At 36.6% G+C, this 21906-nt stretch overlaps 1 protein-coding gene across 5 annotated transcripts in view; it reads right to left on the reverse strand.

Annotated features, from left to right (window-relative positions):
• Positions 1-851: 851 nt before the first annotated feature.
• Positions 852-21906, reverse strand: part of EFR3A (EFR3 homolog A) — an 87501-nt gene continuing 66446 nt past the window's right edge. For 4 of the 5 annotated variants that reach the window (XM_056331249.1, XM_056331250.1, XM_056331248.1 and 1 more), the window contains 9 exons: positions 18851-19012; positions 17483-17614; positions 16898-16965; positions 15598-15725; positions 10444-10532; positions 6864-6912; positions 5707-5810; positions 5089-5138; positions 852-3861 (listed from right to left, as the gene is read on the reverse strand). In XM_056331249.1, the coding sequence (XP_056187224.1) occupies positions 3756-3861; positions 5089-5138; positions 5707-5810; positions 6864-6912; positions 10444-10532; positions 15598-15725; positions 16898-16965; positions 17483-17614; positions 18851-19012 (888 nt within the window). In that variant the 3' untranslated portion in view covers positions 852-3755. The remainder of the gene's footprint in view (positions 3862-5088; positions 5139-5706; positions 5811-6863; positions 6913-10443; positions 10533-15597; positions 15726-16897; positions 16966-17482; positions 17615-18850; positions 19013-21906) is intronic. The other variant, XM_056331251.1, reaches the window with a different exon arrangement.

Here is a 21906-nt window from a genome sequence, read left to right on the forward strand (position 1 = left end):
CACAGATCACAGAAAGAAGATGCTTACCCTCTAATATTTCCTAAATATACAGAAAGTTTTAATTAATGCCTGCAAAAATTAAGAACAGTGGAGCAAGGAAAAAAAAGACAATATAATCCTCTATATAGTAGAATGTATCACATGTGAGCGAAAAAGGTCCCAGCTTCCTCAAAATAGAAAAAAAAAAAACCCACTGTTCTTCCCTCAGGGTGCATACTATTAAAACCATTTAAATGTCCAGAGACACTGCAGAGTCTCCTTCTGTGGAGCCTCCTTCTCTGGAGACATTCAAAACCTGCCTGGACACGACTCTGTGCAGCCTGCTCTAGGTGAACCTGCTTCAGCAGCGGGTTGGGCTAGACGATCTCCAGAGGGCCCTTCCAATGCTGACCAGTCTGTGAAATAAATGCATGTTATCCAAAAAAAAAAAAAAAAAAAAAGTAACAAACAACAGAACACTCAGCCCCACTAGATGGCATCACTGAAAAAGCTGCCTGTGGGTGAGCTGTGTATCGATCTTCGCACACACCGACAACTTTATTCATCGATACTACAAACTCAGTATGTCTGCTGACCAGGAGGCAGGCCTGAAAAGCACAGCTTATATGTCTTCTTGAAGCTTCTTTGCTATGAGGAAGTGATTTTTGAATTGTTGCATTCTCAAATTTTGGTGCTTTTAGTAATAGTAATAGTTTAATCATAAATAAAAGTAGTAGTTTAATAATGCTGCGATGCAATGACATTTGCGGGGGGGGGGGAAGGTGTGTAAAATTAGGTCTATATTACATGCAAAAAAATGTCACTGACATTTTAATTGTAAGCAATAAAAATTAACCGACACCTCAGAAATATTAATTTTAAATTTTAATTTATTTTATTGCTTAAATATAGATTGCACAGTGTGTTCTTACATTTATTGAAAATGGTTCATTACGTACAGTACAGAATATATGACCATCAGAACAACAGACAGATTAGCCCTACTCTGATTTTGGACAACAGGCTATTTCTATCTTTTGAAATTAACAAGGATTTAATTTACTTTAATGTGACCCACTATCAAAAGCTATAATTTTTCAAATGACATAATGGGAAAGAGAACCCAAAGCAAAAGCTGGAATACATTTAAAGGGCTGGATACTGATTTATAAACATTGTGACAGCACTCAATGTGTTGCAGATAACACAGGACCAGTATGCAGATGGAGCTTTTAAGTTCTGCAACTTGTCTCAAGAACATGTAAGTGAAACAAAGCAACTTTATACTGTACAATGGCATTCTTAATCCATTTGGTTTCTTTCTTTAGCTACATATAACAATAGCTACCAAAACAGTACATTTTACAGTCACTCCTATCTCCCAGCTCTCTAGAAAGGCCCGAGTGAAGCAATTATCAACTTACAGACTCCCTGAACTTCCAGAAAGGAAGAAATTAAATATCATGTGAACACAGTGTGTTACAAGCTCTTCATTCCCTGCACAATACCTGCACAACACCTGCATTTCCCAAACAAACTTCGTTTGAACATTGAAAACATGGAAACCTACTATTAGCATAAATGAAAAAATACTTCATAAACAGAAAACAAAATGCTGAATCTAGTTATTTTCACATGCAGCATTCATGCAACAGAATTTAATCACAGAAACAATCCTGTATTTACAGCACAGTCTCCATACTGCAAGAGTGTAAACAGAAGTACATTCTTTCTTAGACTCCTCATTTTCTTTTTGTACAAAAGTGCAGTGTTATTCTTAAAAAATTACAGTGGATAAGTGTTTTACATTGTATCCCTAGGTTAAATTTACGATTTAAAAAATTACACTCTTTATATAGGCCAAAAAACTATTATGTCTTACCTTAAAAAAAAAAAAAAAAAAAAGAAAAAGTGAAAACTAAAAGCTAGAGTCCTATTTATGTGTAGACTGTGGTCTGATCAGGCTGATAACGCTGCAGCAGTAAAAATCACAACGGAATGCTGTAGATAAGGGGCTGTTTCGTCATCCACTAACAGCTGTGATTGCACTGTTAAACTGAAAAGAAGGTCTCAATTACCTTTTGAGTTTTGTGAATGCTTTCTGAAAGTCTCAGCATGTTATCTCATAGGTTTAAGTAGCTGATATTATGTCACATCAGGCTTTTAAAAGTAGTCCAGTGGAATACTGTACTACAGTTCAAAAAAATTAAAATCCTTTTTACAGTGGGCTTGCAAATGCTCAAACCAGCTAATTAGCTGGTCTGATAACCAGATTCACATCTTAGAATTATGCAGTCAAAGATTATTTTAGGCTGGAACTTCTGAAGGTCATCAAAACCAAGCTCCTGCTCAAAGCAGGGCTAAGAGATTGTTAGATCACTTTATTCACGGCCTGATTGCTGTTGATGGAAACTGCTGGCTAACTTAAATGTTTTACATTTATTACACATATTTGAGAACATTCATTCATGTTTGTGTTGCTTCAGTCAGATTCAGAGAGATTAAGGGACTTCAAATGTACTATTCATGGCATCAACAAAAGCTGGTTTTTTTGTCTGCAGAATTTAATGAGTCATAAAGCTAGTTTTGACAACTCTTATCAAGATGTCAGTGATTTGCCATATCAGTTTTACTTCACTTATATTTGAATATATACTCAGATACATAAACCTATGAAAGTTACCATATTTTCCTTATTTCTAGAAAGGTTTGAGAAATGAAACAAAAACGAACACAGAGATGCATCTCTAAAAATGCTTTTGCTTGACAAGATATATAATGAGTTCTGGTCTTTAAATGGTTTCATCCGGTTTTCTTTCAATTTCTAAAATATCATTAAAAAGCTGTATTAAACTACAGAGAAATACCTCAGAGAATATATTTGTAATTTCTGTATTTATGATTTAAAATGCCCTCAGTTTATTTTCTGCTATACTAAATATATCTCTCGTGTATTTATACTAAAGCAGACAGTAAAATACTACTGCATTTTCAAAAGTACAGTTGTAAACCATACACCTTAAGACATGAAAAATATTGCACAATTCAGTGCTTCGAGAGGAGATTTCTCCTCTCTTAGGCAAAGCAGTTAACTTTTAGCAAGAAACACATGACATACACTGGGTGTATACACCTATGTGATGCATCAAAAAAATACTTAAGAAGTGTCCATTAATTCATTTACTGTACTTGAACACATGTAAGGTATTGGTTTTTTCCATATAGTCCAAAATAAACAAGTTGACTAGCTATGACAGCATGAACAAAAGGGAGCTAAGTTAGTGCTCCACTGGTTCCATTTAACGAGATGAAGCAAGCCAAAAGCATTCTATTTGGATATATAGTTGAGATGGAGAGGAGGAAGAAAACACCAAACAAACAAAACCAGAAACAAACCAAACCAAACCCAATTCAGCTTCAACACGTTCTTTAGTTACAATGCCTCAAATAAAGGAATTTACAGAAATACAATATCCTAGAGTAACTGAAATATTCACCTATATGGCAAGACAAGTTTTAAATCTGACTTTTAGATGTACTCAAATATGAAAATGAATAAACATGATCTATGAAAAAACCTAACTACAAATCTGTATTACAGAAGAAAAAAACTCAAGACCATCTCATGAGTTTGGCTAGAGTAACTTGTATTTGGCTCACGTCCATCATTATTTTAAAGTTAGCTTAGATGAAATAAACAATAAAATTTGAAAACTCATCTTGTTCTTTCTATTGTACTCTACTCTAAATAATGTCCAGCAGACTTCAGAAGACACTTAATACACACAAAGATCTGGAAACTTCATCTCATAGACTGGAACAGATTGGTAATGAGCATGTCCAGCAGTAATGGTCATCGTTCCTGAGGGGCTAGGTGGAGGACTGTGTGAGAAGAACAATCAATATATATAATTTATAATTATAGACTGCTTTCTTTTTTGTAATGTTATACACTAATAGCTGATAAACAAGAGTAAACTACCAACCCCCAATCATATTTTATCCTATTCCTGAAATTCTAATGAAATTATCATGCCTTGGGTTTTATTTTTTGTACTTTGATCTAAACCATCAACTTCGCTGATGTTACAGAGCTATGAAAATGTATTTTATTACTAACAAATACTATTTATGCTGCACAAAGGATGTTCACAGCTGTCTATAATAACGTCATGCACTATTTTGGGTGTTCAATATCTACATACTTTCTCAAACAGATACAGCAATGGTAAAACAACAGCATTCTTCAGTACTACCAGTATACATAGAAATACTGTAAGTATACTATGACATGTTTTCTGGATATTCTCCACTACCAAAAAGATTCAAAACACCCCCATGAAAATCAAAGTGACTGTTTTAGATGAAGACTACTTTTTTTTCAGCGCGCTGGTTTTAGCTGGGGTAGAGTTCATTTTCTCCATAGTAGCTGGTATGTGGCTGTGCTTTGGATTTGTGATCAGAACAGTGTGGATAACACAGGAATGTTTTTGTTATTGCTGAGCAGCGCTTACACAGAGGCAAGGGCTTTTCTGCTCCTCACCCCACCACACCAGCAAATAGGCTGGGAGGGGCACAAGAAGCTGGGAGGGGACACAGCCAGGACAGCTGACCCCAACTGACCAAAGGGATATTCCATACCATACGACATCACGCTCAGCAATAATAGCTTTAAGCGAAGAAGTAGGAAGCAGGGGACATCTGGAGTTACAGCATTTGTCTTGCAAAGTAACCGTTATGTGTGATGGAGCCCTGCTTCCTGGCAGTGGCTGAACATCTGCCTGACGATGGGCAGTAGTGAAGGAATTCCTTGTTTTCTTGCGCGTGCTGCTTTTTCTGTACCTATTAAACTGTTTTTATCTCAACCCATGAGTTTTCTCACTTTTACCCTTTCAATTCTCTTCCCCATCCCACTGAAGGGGAGTGAGTCAGTGGCTGTGTGGGGATGAATTGCCTACCAGGGTTAAACAACAACATTCATATAAAACAATTCTTTCCTGCCTATTACATGTTTTTAAGAGCACTATGACACGACCCATCTGAAAGCAGTCACAATTAACTTTATAACTAATTTTTCATTTATTATATTCTTCTTGCATAAAGCCTTACCGAATGGTGAGTTCCAGTATCTGTGCAAGTCTATCATGGAGCAAGTTTGCCTAGGGGAAAAATAAAATGAAATAGCAAATTATTAACTGCTATATATTGAACCGCTAAAAGGAATGAGCAAGGCCACACTCAGTGAGCATGTTCCACAACACCACATGGCAAATCTAGGCAGCATTTCTTGTCTTGATTTCTTTTTACACTGCTGCAAGGATTCTGAACCCTGAAGAGGGATGTGAGTTTGCTTAACAAACCTGAAATACATTTAAATTATTCAAAATATATAAAGAGCTAAATACTGCTCCAGTTATTCCAGAATGAAAAAAGAATGGACTGTGAATCTAGATTTCAAAGATAGCAAGGAAAACATTAAGATGAAGAGTGTACAAGACTTCCATTCCTTTTCAAATGGTCTAGGAACAACCAAAAGCACACTTTAAATAACTGGAGTCTCCAAACACTGATATAATAGTGGACACAACAACTGAGGACAAAGATCTGAACTTCTTCAGAAGTAACAGCAGCAGCGACATGATAATATAAATCACCTTTAGCCAGCACATCCCCTTTAATGCTTATACAAGTATCTTCAATGCTGTATAACATTTTTCAGAAACTCACTTTGGTTTCACATTGTGCTGCGATTTCTTCAAATGGTGCTTTTTGAAACTTTTCAATCACAAGACGCCTTTTCTCTTTTTCTTGTTCTTCAAGTCCATTGTTATCTTAAAGTTTAAAAAAAAAAACCAAAAAACAAACGTAATCTTTGCCTATCAAGTACAAGTGATATAAACCTTCAAATGTGCACTGAAGAAGCATACACAGTATTTGAAGTGATGCAACCATATGCAAGCAAGCTGTCATCTGTCATTGCTTCTACAGAAAAATGCAGATACAATTCCAGGGAGCTGGTGTGAGGACCCCTTTCTTGCTATGTGCTTTAACTACAAGTACATTCAGGTTTCCTTTTGCTTTATCATCTGGACTCAAGACTGCACTTCTCAGTCACTGCAAACAAGTTCAACAGAAAAGAACGGAGTATCTTCCCTCCCAGTATCATGAAGATAGGTGGGCAGAATTTTCTATTAGAATTTGGGAAAAGTGAGTTCAACCTCCATAGGCTGCGTGAAGCTACAACCAGCTGGAACTTTCCAGCATGTAATGAATTTAAGGAAAACTGTCAAATTTATTTACTGAAAATGTCAGTGCCTATTGTTTAAAACATTAAAGTCTATTCCATATTTTGGACAAGATTTTGGTGGACCGAACAGCATTTATTAGTAATTAGTGATATGAAAGAAGGAACAATGATAATTCTCAGTTCTGGTAACTAGGTCGCTTGTCATAAAAATATTCTTTTTAAAAAAGTAAGTGTTTTTGAAGTCCGCAATGTGTACCTTACAATCTGTTTTCTGAATGCACTGAAAACCTGAAAGTCTTGGTATGCAAAAAATACCTAAGTTGTTTTATAAATAATTACTCAATGGAACTTGAAAATCTCACATTATTTATAGCTTGGACTATAAGGGCAAATTTAATAGATGACAGCCATTTCCAGATGCTTGTCATTCAGTCACACTAGCTTCAGAAACTGAATTCACTAAAATTATCAAGATATCATTTCAGAAATTTAGAAATACATAGCTGGTTTTAAATAAATTTACTAACTGAATAAACCTAAACGTAGTATTTTAATTGTTATTCTGACCATATCTTTTTCTGTAGCAATTTCACAGTAAGCTAGAACTATGCTGCATAAAAACTGTAATAAATCTTACCAATTGCTTTCTTCAAAGCTTCAAAGGTGATTTCTTCAGTATTATCAACCTAAACACAAAGAAACAAAGCCCCTTAAAACCTCACATGTAACATATAAGCTTCTAAAAAATAAGGAATGTGATAAATACAGAAGGCCAAAACAGCCACAGCATTTTCTGCCTTACAAGTTTCTAATAGCTTTATCTGGAGGTTCTATTACAGCTGACAGATCACTAATTCATGTTTTTAAGCCACTGCAATTAGTGAGGAAATTGTTATCAAACAAGATCAAGAAAAACTTTCCAAGTTCTAGCCAAGACAGTCTATGGCAACAATACTTTGGAAAAGGACTTAATTTTGGCAGAACAGTCCTTTGGGTCAGGAATATGCTGCGGTGTTTCTATAGTTAAGCGTCAGTACTGGTTCTTGGACAGCTCTTGTGAATAAGAGCAACTGCTTCCTGAGACTAGCTGAGCTACCAGCAATGTGGTACTAAAAGAAGAGATGGTAGCAAAGGGTAGAGTGGAAATTTATTACTGCTTTAGGCTAACTTCATACCAGTACGGGCTCCCAATAATTTGGTGCTTATGCCATAAACGTTGGAGCTAAAAGGCTCTTCTTAACAAGCTCTATTTGATGCACTGAGAAAATCTGTTCATTTAGCAATATGAATATCCATTTGTTGCTGCAGATGTACTTCATTAGGAATTGCTTGGGGCTGCAAAATTACCAAAGATGCACGAACATTTTCTCTGAAGAGCTCCAGCTCATGGATCTTTTGAGTTTCAATTCTTTGTAGACCTAGAGTTTCTGTATCATTAAGTATATTTACAGTGAAACCACTGTGATAGTAGTAGGGGGAGAACGCTTAGGTGGCAGAACAGTGTTCACTTGAATATACCATGGTTTCTTGCCTTGGACTGCCTTACTTTAATCCTTCAAAACTAACTACATGTAAACTGCCAGCACTTTTATTTTTCCTTATAAACACTAATTGTTTAGAATGGTCTAATATGATTTAAGATAAAAGATCTGTAAGGTAGCAAAAAGTTATTTTACCCTATTCAGAAGACTCTAAACTCCTTCAGTTTTTCAATTCATTGATTTGACCTATAGTAAATGGAAAAGCCAGAAGTAACTGTTTCCTTTTTACATCGGTGATGTTCCAGGAGATGGAGCTGTAAATGATACTTTTCTAACAGATTTTACCACATTAGCATTGTATTCTCTACCTCTGAATATATAAAAGGTTAACAAAGACACAGCAAAACACCCTTTATGCCAAATATTTGTGGATGTGGCTAGAGATAGAGTATTCAGGTTTTGAAATAATCACCTTTTACACAATTCATATTTGGGAAATATTACTTGTTTATGGCAGCCTTTCAGATTTCTAATTAACAACCATAGTACTTGCCGATATTAGCCAGCATTTTACTTTGTTATTAATATCAGAAGACCTAGCTACTTTTACAAGTGTTTTCATCTTATAAATGGTGGTAACTATGGAATAAACCATCTTCCTGAACAGGATTCACTAGCAGACTTGCCACAACAAAAAAACGTTTGATTGCATGTACAAAAGAATTTCATTTGTATTGTATACAGTAACAGATATTTTATGAATAAACAGTCTTCTACCTCAGACAGTGTACCAATGATACCATACATCATTAATCCTAAAACTTCCATTAAGTGGTTTATCCTTGCAATCATAAAGCCTCATGGTCCTTTGGATAATGTTATACTTACTAATCTACATAGGAATAAAACAAGATATAATATACTTGAAGTTTTTTCTTTTTTCCTCCTCTTGAGTTACATCCAGTTTATCACCTTATGTGGCAGGTGGCCAAAAATGCACATTACGAAGGCACAAGATTAGCCAAAATTACAGAGCACCATTATTGAAGTGGTTGAGTCACCATCCCTGGAGGTATTTAAAAGACATATAGATGTGGCACTTGGGGACATGGTTTAGTGGTGGACTGGGTAGTGCTGAGTTAACAGTTGGATTCAGTGATCTTAAGGGCAACGAGAAGTTCATTCTTGACTATCTACCAGTTTTTCAGTTGTTCATGATATAGGTATCAAAGGGCAGTTAGTTAATTGGAAAGTACTGGTTTTCCCTTTGCATTGTAAACAAACATTGCAAAGCAACTAAAGGAGGAATGCTTCATTTCATGCATTTCTGATCAATAAAATTCTTGTTTATAAGAAAGATAAACAGTAATTCATTATCCAAGACATTGTACCACATTAAACTGAGAACTCATGCAAAGATTTTGATTTATCTACAACTGCTGTATCATCTTCAAAAAATGTCCATAGATCAATGCTTAACACATCAGCATAATCACCTAAATCTGAAGTGGAAACTTCTATAATTTAACTCTACTTTCATGAGAGATGTTCAATATCATACATGTAACACATTATTTTAATATGTAATACATAATACAATAACATATAGTAAAAGATTTTTAAAAAGGATACTAATTGCAAACACCCCCATTCCTATTTGGAGCCTTTACTTCCTTCAGAAAGCTAAAAATTGTGATAATCTGGCTTTTTTTCAAACAGCTTTTCTTCTTTCTTCTTAACTTGTGTCTAGTTTATCTCTATGCTTGCTAAAGCATGACAGCAAATGAACACAAAATACCATCTGAGGTATCATCAGCACAAAGCAGAAAGAAAAAATAACAGTGATGCAAAACCTAAATCACTTCTGTCCATAAGTTCTAAAATGAAACTTGCTCCTTTGCAATAGCTTAATATTGCATTTTTAACTAACATTCACCTTGACTCTATCCACACATTGTTTCATATCCCTAGCTGGTTTGTGCTTGAAGATGGCAAAGGTAGGTTTCTTTTGCAGGTCCAAACGCCTCAATTTCAACAGCTAATCTCCATCACAGCCAGGAGAAATCTGGTTAATAAGAATCAGCAGAATCTTGAAAAAGATTCAGCAGAAATAGAAATTTATTTTAAGACATACTTCAAATGAAGTGTCATAAGATGTGGGATCATTTAACTTATAATGCAGTCTTCCTAAGGGGTAATCAGCATCAGCTCCTGTACACTACATATGAACTTTTTATTGCTACCTTATTCTTCCTGTGACTATGAAGCACTGTGTGCTAAACTGTTTTGGTCTATGTATGTAGCCTGCCCAGCCTTTACCTGCCACCCTCAAAGACAGCAGGTGTCCCACTATTCTTCTATCTGTCAGCCCCATGCTGATGAAAAAGATGCTCAAGATACTTCAGATGATGCAGATATACAGATGCAGGACTCCATTTGATCCCTCAAAATCCAAAGAAAATATTTCAGGATATTTACTCACAAAATATTAGTTGTTCAGCATAGATATGTATTACTACCATATTCTGCAGCACTATCTGTAAAAACTATAACAACAAAATGTTTTTTACAGCAAGATCACATTTCTACAAACACAGGAGTAAAAAAAAATAAATCAAAATAACAAAACAATTTATATTGCTAAAACAATTAGATACAAGACTTTCTGGGAAAACTTCATTTGCATCCCCCCCTCCCCTGAATATACTGCTTTAAAATATTCCACCATTTTCATACCTTATCCTCTGTGTTATTGCCAGGCAGAATATCCACCTGAATAGATACTGTGTCCACAATGCTCTTCCTCCTAGAGAGTCTGTCCTCATCTAGAAGAAAAACAACTTATCTCACTTTTGTATAACAGTTGAAACACGATCAATCAAATTTCTACGCATCAGATGCTGATTTGTTTCTATATGCCTATCTAACCAAAGATCATGTATTTTATCATTTGGACTGTTGTGAAAAGTTACCAGTTACTGATCTGAGTTACTAAATATGAAGGAAAATAACCTTTTTGTTGTCCCTTCCCCCTCTGATCCCAGACCTTGCCAACTTTCCCTTAGAACACCAGATTTTTTTAAAAAAAAAATATGAGATCTTATCAAATGCCTAATAAATGACATAGCACATGATGATATATTGCTGCAGAGTAATTTACAAATATTTTTTTCATTGTGAAAATGAAATATTAAGATCTTAATCTGAAGGTATTCTGAAACAGAAAAGGGCTTCTTAGAAGCTGCCTCATTGACAGAAGAAATGAAGATTTCTGAATGAAATGAACAGCACTCCTTCCTTGTTCTTGTTACTATAAGCACCATATTCAGTCAGAAGTCTAAAAATCTACTTGGAAGAAAAATTTCCGTTTCTAACTTCCTAAAAACATTTTAGCAAGTCCAGCTGGCCTCTTCAGAGTAAGACCAACTGTGCTAATACTAAAAGGAGCACAACAATTTCATTAATGCATAAGCAGATCATCATCAAATGATCCATCAGTTGATGGATTTTCCTTTTGTGATTGCATTCCCGAGACAAACACACCAATAAAATTTTCTCATTTCTGACATTTAATCCATTAACAAAATATTAAAAAAAAAAATCAGTAAAAATACATTTACAGACATGTCATGAGGATCCTCTGACAAATGGAGACTTGAGTGGCCTGACTTCTGTGTATCTCATTTACAAAACCATGAATTGTGATGGCACATTTCATATTTTAGCTGAGATCAAGACTTTTAGACCTGGCCATTATTTTCTGATGACTTGAACTGCACAGTTAGAAGCACCTACAGGCACCTGATACTAAGATAAGGGGAGCAACTGTAAACCACCCCCCACCCCCTCGCAAGGTAATTTATGCTGGTTCTTCTGCAGCCTTTGTTTAAACTGCTTCTAGCGAAGCCCTTTTGCAGTGCAAATATTGAGTATGAACAAACAGGATTCATTCCAGCAGAGCTGAACATACTCAGCTTTTGAAAATCAAGAAATAACTTTCACAAGTCACATAAACAAAATGCCATTTTAAGATCAAGAGGCAGTGACAGAACAAGATTAGTGAAAAAACACCTGAATTCTAGCTATCTTTGCCAGGTTCTCAGAGACCCGGAAGCATTTGAAGTGGCATTTTGAAGGATTTACTTAATTTTTAATCCCTGATGGCTCACTGGTACACGACCCAGTACACACAGTCTGAGGAAAGCACCTTATCCCTCAAGAGTAAACACAAGACAAAACTACATCTTTGCTGCCATCTTGCTGCTCTCTCTGCAATCGACATGCAAACACCAGAAGATACATTTCTGGGACTACTTTGGATAGAATTAATTTTTGCAGTGGATGCCTCACTCTACTTGCCTAATAAAAATGCCCATTTGTCTCTAATTTCAATGTATTAAGTGAGTAAAAATTTGTGAAAATTGCCATTTTTTCTGTTGTATGATGTAAAGGCCATCTCCACACACACAAAGGAGCCCAGTGGCACCAGGGCAGTGGCGGAGCCCTAATAACCACTGCCCTGTCCCCTGCCAGGGCTGTCCCAGGCACCCACCCATAGGGCAGTGGGAGCAGCTCTCTGGGTCACCTCACTGACTGTGGCGGTATCGGTGACTGGGGTACCGAACACATTGTGGGATGCAGGGGAACAGCATCTTGGGATTGCGTAAGGCTCAGTAAGGGATGTTTAGGGGAGGAAGCAAGGGTGGGGAAAAGGAGGACTGAGATGGTTTGAGAAGGAGCAAGCAAGGAAAATACTGGGTGAAGGCATCAGTCCCATGTAAACCAGTTACTGATCGGTACCTGCATCTGGCCCTGCTCTGAGCATCACCAGCACAGCCTGCCCCATCTTCTGATTGAATTCCATTTCTCTTTTCCTGGGGGAGGGACTCTATTCTTTGTGCAGGTGTGCACATGGGGGTCTGAGCGCAGCACCTGGAGTCAGACCACAGGTCAGAAGGCCTGTGTGTCTGGAGCAAGTGATAGTGCACAGTATCAATGTGTGATCACGAGGGAATATCAAGCGGGACCAGCAGGTGAGTGGGTCAAGTGGCCTGGGAGCAAGGGGTGTCTGTGTGTGTCTGGCGCTCTGTGTCTCTGAGGGGGAGGCACCTGGAGCAACCAGGAGGCTCAGGCCAACTGTCCGAAAGACCATGGAGCCTGGGGGGTTTATTGAGACCCACATGTACACACATGTCTGCGCTTCTACGCACAGCTGGGATCTGTATCAGCAGCTGGACTGGGGCTGTGGGCCGTGGGGACTCACATATTCAGGTGCCAGTGACTGGGGAGACTGCGAACCAGGAGACAGCTGGTGAGCAGTATGTAAGCCCAGCTGCTGGTGGGATGCACACAGAACATATGCATGTATACCTGTGCCACTAACAGGCCTTCATCCTGAAAAGCCAGCCAATAAGATGAATCATCATTCTGTGAACAGCTGAGAGCTCCTTCCAACTTTTTACCAAGTTCTTGCAACGTCACTCAGAGGTAATTAGCACTACCACAAAAATGATACCTACAGCCCTACTACCTGCTCTGAAAAAGAAAATCAGAATATAATGTAGAATCCCAAATCAAGAGTAAACACAAAGACAAACCTTGCAGCTGGTAACACTGCTACAGGTATATCAAGGAGATAAAAAAAAAAAGCAGAAGGAACACAAAATACACTAAGTACAACACAATTTCTGGCTTAAAGATCTTCTAAAAACATATTGTCTTTTTGACTGTGCACATCCTATACAGACACACTACAGCTAGCAGGAGAGCAGGCTGACTACAGCTCAGTTTTACCTTTTGACTTGTGTCTGCACTTATGAGGTTTTTTGCCTGATGAAAATAGAGCTAAATAAAAAAAATTATACATGTATAGACAAAAAAATTATTAAATGTGCATTTAAATTATCAGCTTCCCCCCTCCCCAAATAAGGAAGAGAACAAGGTACAGGAAGTTGCAGATATTAATGTCATTCAAACTGATAAGAAGTCCCAAAACCTAAAACAAAGACAGGATGATGATTTTATGTCTATAAGTCATTGTTAAGCATTATATCATTGATATTCACAAATGCTAGAAATAATTAAGATAAAAGCTTTACTGGCTTTCTGGGTTCAACCATAACTTTCACAGGAATATAGAAAAGTTGGATCCATCTTTTACTGAAATTAAATAGTATGTTTTGAGCACTATAGCATTATAATACTAGCAATGAAACATTTCACTTAAGTAAAAAATGAAAAGTTCAAGAATTCCAAGATACTCACTTTGATCTTGATTTAGTTAAATCAAAACCTTGGAAGTTCTATTCCACAGGATCAGAGATTAATGATCTTAATTAGACATGATAACAGACATGGAACCTGTTTTGATTACAGCTCTTTACAAAAAGATTACAAAAGAACTAGAATAATCTGATTCACATATGCTGAGATTTAGTGTTAAATATGGCCATTTCTCATCACCTGAAAAGGCAGTTAATCACATATTTGCAGTTAAACTCACTTAACCTTGATATCAGAACTTGCATTATCTTCCTCTGTAGAAATGCATTTTAATCAAATTACCCATGAAAACCCTAGCAAGGTCATTTGAGTACAAATAAACCTCAGTTTCTAGAGGAGGCTTAACAGAAACTTTACGCTAGGCTCTTTTTCTCGTTCACTCAGTAAAAATTTGAAAACATTTCCTTACTTGCTACCTACCTCTTCTGCCAATACTAAAATGTAACATTAACTATTTTTCTGGACGCTAGAAGAAATAATCCGTCAAGTATAGCAACATTTTCCTTTTTTAGAAGACAACAACCAGCAACAGAAAACACAACACACTGCAGTTGTGTCAGAATATATCGCTAGTTTGCCTGCTAGCACTTGGGACAAAACCACATCTGCTGTTCTGGAGAACTCATTCCCTCCCATAGCAGCTATCCAAAAAAGCTTATTCAAGAGCAGGCAGCAATGTCTCTGAATCATACTGTAAGTGTGATAGATCTGGTATTCACTGTCCATATGTACTATGTTTCTTTCTATGTGTGTGCTACAAAACATAGGAATCACATTTTCCTGCTAGGTCCTTCTATTTCACAAAAAGGTCATGTTTCAGACAGGGATGCCCCATCATCTATTACAACAGCAACCAGTTACGTACACAGAAAAACAACACATGGTTAATAAAAAAATTCTTCAGAAAATGTTTTTCAGCCCATTTTTCTCAATTGGCTGTTGAAAATATATTAAAACCTGAAAACACACAGTGCCACATACCAGCTAGTCATTCACACACTATGCTTGCATCCCAGGTAGCACAAACTCTCACAAATCTTCCTCAGGCTATTTTCATTGTGTTACCTGACATTAAGCTAGCATAGGTATCTAATGGAGGAAGACATAAAATTCTTGATTAAATCAACATCTGCTCATCAGGAATTTTACAAAAGCCATAACTCAAGTCAGCACAAAGCCATATGGCAGAAGGATGGAATATGTTCCAATCCAGTCTTTACATAAAAAGGATAAACTATGTCAACTTGTGTAATCCTTCCTTACCTTCTAACCAAGTTAATACTGAGTGAGGAACAGTAATCATCACTACTATCTTCTTAGGTATTCTTTCAAAAGCAAAGACTTTAACAAAGAAGTGGGTTCAAGAACTTTCTGCCCCACCTCCTGAATTTAAGGAAAAAATAATCTTAAAGGGCACAGTGTTGAAACTTCTTAGCAATAATACAGCTGCTAATGAGGGGGGAAAAAAAACATCTTGGAAAACGAAATTACACTTAGGATTAAGTTTTGTTGCCAAGTAGGCACATTACATTTCATTGGCACACAACACTTTAAGAAAGCATTCTTAGTAACTGCTACTTAGTAGTCTTGCCACTAATCACCACTCACCTGTTACCTGGGGTACATATGGAACTGACAATCTTTCCACGCTGTATCCACTGCCTCCTAATGATTCTGCAATCTTGTTTGTCAGGAAAAATAAATTTTTTTCATCCTTCTCTAAGGATTTTGGAAGACTGTGAAAATATATATTTGAAGTTATTATCTACCAACAGATATTTGCTCATTACGCAAAGTACTTTTCCAGTGTATGCAAGCAACCAAAAAGGGTCAATGGCAATGATTTGATGGAAATAAAAATTGCTTAGTTTTTTAGGAATAAATATACAGCCCCGAATTGCTCCATTTAATACCTCTGTAACAGTTTAAATTATCTTAACGTTTCTTGGTTATCAGTATGTTCCTCACCTATTCTGCACATCTTGAAAGAATATGGTCTCTACATAGAAAAACCTGCAGAGTAATAGTATTTCCCATTTGCCAGCAACGTGCCATTTCATCAAAAAAGATTAAGGGTATCCTGGGCTGTACCAGGAGTACTGCCAGCAGGTTGAGGGAGGAGATCCTTCCCCTCACCACTGATAAGACCGTACCTGGAGTACTGTGTGAAGTGCTGGGCTCCCCACAACAGTAGAGACAAGAGTTCAACAACGAGTCACTAAGGTAGATTAAGGGACTGGAGCATCTCTCCAATGAAGAAAGACTGAGAGAGCTGGGATGGTTCAGCATGGAGAAGAGAAGGTGGATCTTATCAATGTATACAACTACCTTAAGGGAGTGAGGATGGAAAGACAATAGTCAGGCTCTTTTCAGTGGTGCCCAGTGACAGGACGAGAAGCAACAGGCACAAACTGAAACACAGAAGGTTCTGCTTGAACATCAGGAAACACTTTTTTACTGTGAGAGTGACCAAGCACTGGCACAGGTCGCCCAGGGAAGTTGTGGAGTCTCCATCCTTGGAGATATTTCAAAGCCATCTGGATGTGGTCCTGGGCAGCCTGCTCCAGGTGACCCTACTTGAGCAGCAGCATTGGACCAGGTGATCTCCAGAGGTCCCTTCCAACCTCACCCATTCTGTGATTCAGTGAAAATGCATTTTGCTGTGTTAGCACTTACACCAAGCATCATACTGGGCGGATGTAAATGCCTCTCACTACAGTAAAAAAAGTCTGAAAAACATATTTTTTTCCATATATGCTTTTAATGCTTGGTTTTCTTCTGCCTATTCTGTACGCTATTAATCCTCTAAATTATTTTTCACATATGCAATGTATTTCAGTAATGTGTGATTTTTAATGGTAAAATAGGTACTTCACTGTTCCTTATTTCACATTCTATATGTACTTACTTGCATTTGTCCTTGAAAATTGTTTCTGGCAGAAAATAAGATGCTTCCAAACTTCTAGTTTCGATGACCTGAAAAAAAACCCAAGACAAACAGCAGAAATGGAGTAGTTCCATAGCTGTTTTCTCCAATGACTAAATTGCCTAAAGAGGTTTTACTGTAGCAGATTACCAACCCTTCACTAACATCTACCTCAGCAGAAATTAGGCCTTTAGAATTTATTTTAACCAGAGAAAGATTGTGGCACTCACCCTTTAGACTAAAAATCTAGTTCTCAGGTCTTGTGCATGTCAGTACTGTTACCAAAACCAGGGAGGTTGTAAAGTCTTATACCAGATGGGGATTTAGCCCATTATATATGGTACCATAAACAAAATACAAATGCTATACCCTGAGAGAAGAATATTCTGTGCATAATTTTTAGAGTCTGCAAGTAATGCCATTGGAGACTGAAGACAAAGAGCAATGTTTGTGGACACAAGTACAGGAGATCAACACCACAAGCAATTACTTGACAAGTTATTTACCCATTTTACAGTAGGATATGTACTGTTCTAAACTGACTTAAATGACTTAATTATGTGTTACCTTGCTGACATGCTGACAAAAAGCAGGAACTGCAATCATCTGACTCAGAAAGTTTAAATATGCTGCAACCAATGCCATTACACCACAACGATTGAACATTGGCAGATTATCCTCATTGATGATGGCAATGTCCTGAAATATAAAGGATAGCATCATACTTTTCAAGTTAACAGGCTGTCCTGAATATATGAAAGTTGAAATTATTGTTAGTAACACTAGCTGACATATGATGACTATCTGGTATTAGTTAGCATTTCATACCTCTTATCTTAAAATCCTAATCTTTTAGCTCACTCCTGAATTACATCTATATATTGATCCAGAGTTAAAAGAACTTGAAGGATTCAACCCCCATGAAGAGAAATAAATCTACTCAACTCAAACCTCTGTTTCTCAGAGAGTACAGGTTAATGACTGTAAAGTCTCTTGTCCTTACCACCTGCTGATCCTAACTTTTTAAAGGAAAATTAGAAATTAGAAACAGTAGTTTAATAATAAAAAACACTCTTGTGAGTCACAGATACATAGTACCATAAAGGGAATTATTTAATGCTTATTAGCATTTCTATGTTTATTCAGATTGTATTATTTTTGCTCTAGTAAAACTCACAATGTCATTTTCATCAAGTAAGGATTTGGTTCAGTGACATGTTAAAACTGAGGATGCACTCTGCGTTTCAGAGGTTTCATAATGCAGGTGCACACTAGGGAATAAGGTTAATGACAGCAAGTGAACTGGGGATACAGGACAACTTCAAATTTCTATGGCACATACTAGCACAATTTTTTTTGGAATGCTTTAATTTCAACACAGATAAATCTACTAAGTTACACTGTTTCACTGAGTACTGTATGCAAGTATGAAATAATGTTTGATCCTGTAAAGGAAATGTAAAGGAATAAAGGCTGTCAATACATTCATACAATTTTACCCCAAAGTAAGATTAAATAGCCTGTTTCAACAAATATTTCCAATCGATCAATTAACAAAAAGCTTTCTCCCAAAGTGAGGACAACCCACACAATGTATATGGAATACTGATTCATGATCACAGGTTGTAAGAAAACCTTGTCAATTTGTTAAATAATATCAGTCATTCTAGGGAATATTTCAACAAATATCACTTCTCCTATATTTCCTGAAGAGAACACGCTGTAGAAGTTTGTAACAAATCTGATTAGTTGAAGCTTCCCTATTAATAGTGGCAAGAACAAAGTACACTTCCTTAATGGATTGATCAAATTCAAACTGAATTATGTGAATTCCAATCTGAAGATCAATATACAAACAAAAAAAAAGTTATCCACATCTCCAATTAAAAATTCAAATTATCCCTCAATGAATGCAACACTGATTTAGACTCATACCTGCAAAGCAATAGCTAATCGAATGAGATCAATAACCACTTCTTCATTGGCTAGTTCAATTGTGGTAAGAGCTAGAGATGTAAACAGTAGCTCAAAGTTTTTTTGGACATTGTCTTCTTCTTTACAGCCTAAGTAGATGTGTCTGTACAACTGCTGACCATGCTATAAAAGACAAAAAAGGGAAAATGAGTACTAAAATCACAGAATACTTTAGGTTAGAAAGGCTATTTAAAGGTCCTCTATTCCTATCCCTACTCCAGGCAGGGCCAACTTTGATGTTATTTTAGATAAAGAATTAATAAAAAAGGATAAAATAAAATACATGTATATACATATACACACAAAAAAGTACGATTAATCAAGACTACTATAACAACAGCTTCTGTATAAATACAGTACTATTTAATGTAGAACTATACAGGTGGGGAATATACAGAGAACTGCATGTGAATATTGCACTGCGTGTCAGACATTGGCATTCATTTCCTATTGAAATATTCAGAAATAAATCTGCCCATTTATGAAAAGGAGGGGGGAAAAAGAAGATCTTGAAACATCCACAAGAACATTCAAGTAACTGAAGAGCTTTCAAGGGTTATCCTTGTGAAGATATCACTTTTATTCACTAAGCAAGTCTCCTTGAATAGCAAACTAAGAAAAAATTCTTCTAGAGGATGTTTCAGAAGATGAGTAGGGCTCTCTAATGTACATAGAGGCCTCCACTAACTGTAGTGATGAACGCTGATTATCTAATGAAGGACCCTCAAATTAAAAGTGACTTTCCCTTCCTTGTAACACTGTGCCTAACCAATCTTCGTAAAGAAACTATTATCTTAACACAAAAAAACCCCAAAACAAACAAACAAAAACCCCAAAACAAAAGAAACCACAGAAAGGCAGGATAAGCAGCAGGTTTTGCATGCAACAACCCAGTACCACTCCAGCATTCTTAGTCTGTAGAGGATACAGGTCTGTATCAGTTGACCCAGTTGATTTTCAAGATCTAAGGACTGATGCTTTATCTCTGGAAGAAGTAGATCAGCTCCAGAAGGAGAAAACTCGTTTTTAACACCTGCTTTTCAAGCAGGACATATACACGTAAGAAATAATAAAGATGGCATTGTTTATTTTATTACTTCTAAAATCAAATATATAGATGTTCAAATATATGTTTTATTTACAAAAGTGGGAAACCAAGCTACTAGCAAAGCACAGAAGCCATTATGAAATAAGCATTGTAAGAGTTTGCTATTTAAAGACAAGGCATATTTGGAAAATAAAGGCATATTTGGAAAATAAAAGTAATGAAATTATTCATCTCACTGATAAAGAATTAAACTTGCACATGAAAATAGATTAATACATGGATCTTCTCAACACACAGTATCTTCCCAGAAGATGGCAAAATGCAAGAATTGCCAATGTTGAAGTAATCTTTACGTTTGCATAATTCTAGTATTAACCAAAACAGGTGTAAATTTACTACAAGGAGTATTAACTGTACTAATTTAGCAAGAACATTTATCTTGCAATATTACTTTAAAGTTGCACAACTCTAGTTTGCATGTTATTACATATGTAGTATTTTTGCCTCTGGACAACTTAAAGTGCAATTATTCTGTTTTATAATTAGAATATTAAATTAAGTTAGCACTCTGAAGACAATTTTTTTTATTTCACAGCTAACAGGAAGCAAAGTAGCATGGGATAGCTGGAAGAAGTCAATATATTTTCTCAGCTAACAGTGATATATGTTCTAGCCTGCTTTAGAGGTGACTTCAGTAATTTGTATTTTTTTGTTTACAAACCTATCTACACACATAAACCACAGTCAAGAATGACAGACCACACTAAATAACTGTAAGTATATTTCCCACAAAGAAAATAAGGTGTTTACTATAAAGAATTTCACCCTACATTATCATCATCTAAAAAAAAAAACCACCTGTTTTTCTTTAGAACCAAACATACTCAAAAGTCAACTGGCATAATGTCCTGTAAAAACAAACTTGTAAGGAGATGCATTTTTTCTTCAAAGTTAAATTTCTTTAATCTCTTTACCTAAAAGGTAAGACACAAGTCCCTGTACAAAGGCTTTTTTAAAAAGATTTATAAATAAAAATTAATCTGAAAATACAACAAAATAAAAGCTATACAAACGAGAAACTACTACCAAGCATAAATAAAATGCTGCATAGGGATCTAACTATAGGGAAGGTTTTTTTCAAAATAATGGTTTAGATATACACTGTTCTAATTTCATACATGCAAAAATTTTCACTGAAGATATAAATGAAAATTTCATTCCACAGAACCACCTCTCAAGTCTAGGGCACCTCAACAGTGAAGTCACTCTAATTTGAATTAAAGTTGCTCGACAGTGATCTTTGCAACCTGTTGCACAAACAGAGTTATAGAAGAAAAGCAAATCAACTGATTCAGTTATTGTGGCACTGTGCTCCCCCCCCCATCCCGACCTAACAACGAACAACTGTATTTGGCCCAAAGTGGATTTGGGAGCTTGACTCCAGCAGCATGCCTATCCCACAAAACAGGTAATGGATGTGGTCTAACAAATAACTGAGGGACACCCGGGCTGAGGTGGGGGCCTCACAGCCTGCTGTCCAGGAAGGCTCCCACACATCTCTAACTGTGAATCTGTACCACAGGTCGGTCTGTACAGAATCCTCCCTGCTCCAGCACACCCTGCTGACCTTCCAGAACTGATACCTCCTTAAGGGCCAGTCAGCACACAATAATTGACTTAGTCCCATCTCACCATGAGTATAAAATCTGGCACTGTAGACTTTTTTTTAAGGACAAGAACTCAAACTACCGGGTCAGGGTCAACGGGCCTGGACCTCTCCTCACCAAGAAGGGATGTCTCTTTACTAAGATTTGTGCCTTTGACTACATCAGATGTCACCTGGGACAATACTGTTAACAGAAGTGCTGAACTCTTAACTCCAGGTCGATTTTTGCAGGAAGTGCTTTTATAAGCAGCAATGCTGAACTTGTCATATCTGTCACCTTAGGAAAGCATCAATTTTTTTCAA

Source organism: Falco biarmicus, chromosome 3 (genome assembly GCF_023638135.1).
Source record: "Falco biarmicus isolate bFalBia1 chromosome 3, bFalBia1.pri, whole genome shotgun sequence".
NCBI lineage: Eukaryota > Metazoa > Chordata > Aves > Falconiformes > Falconidae > Falco > Falco biarmicus.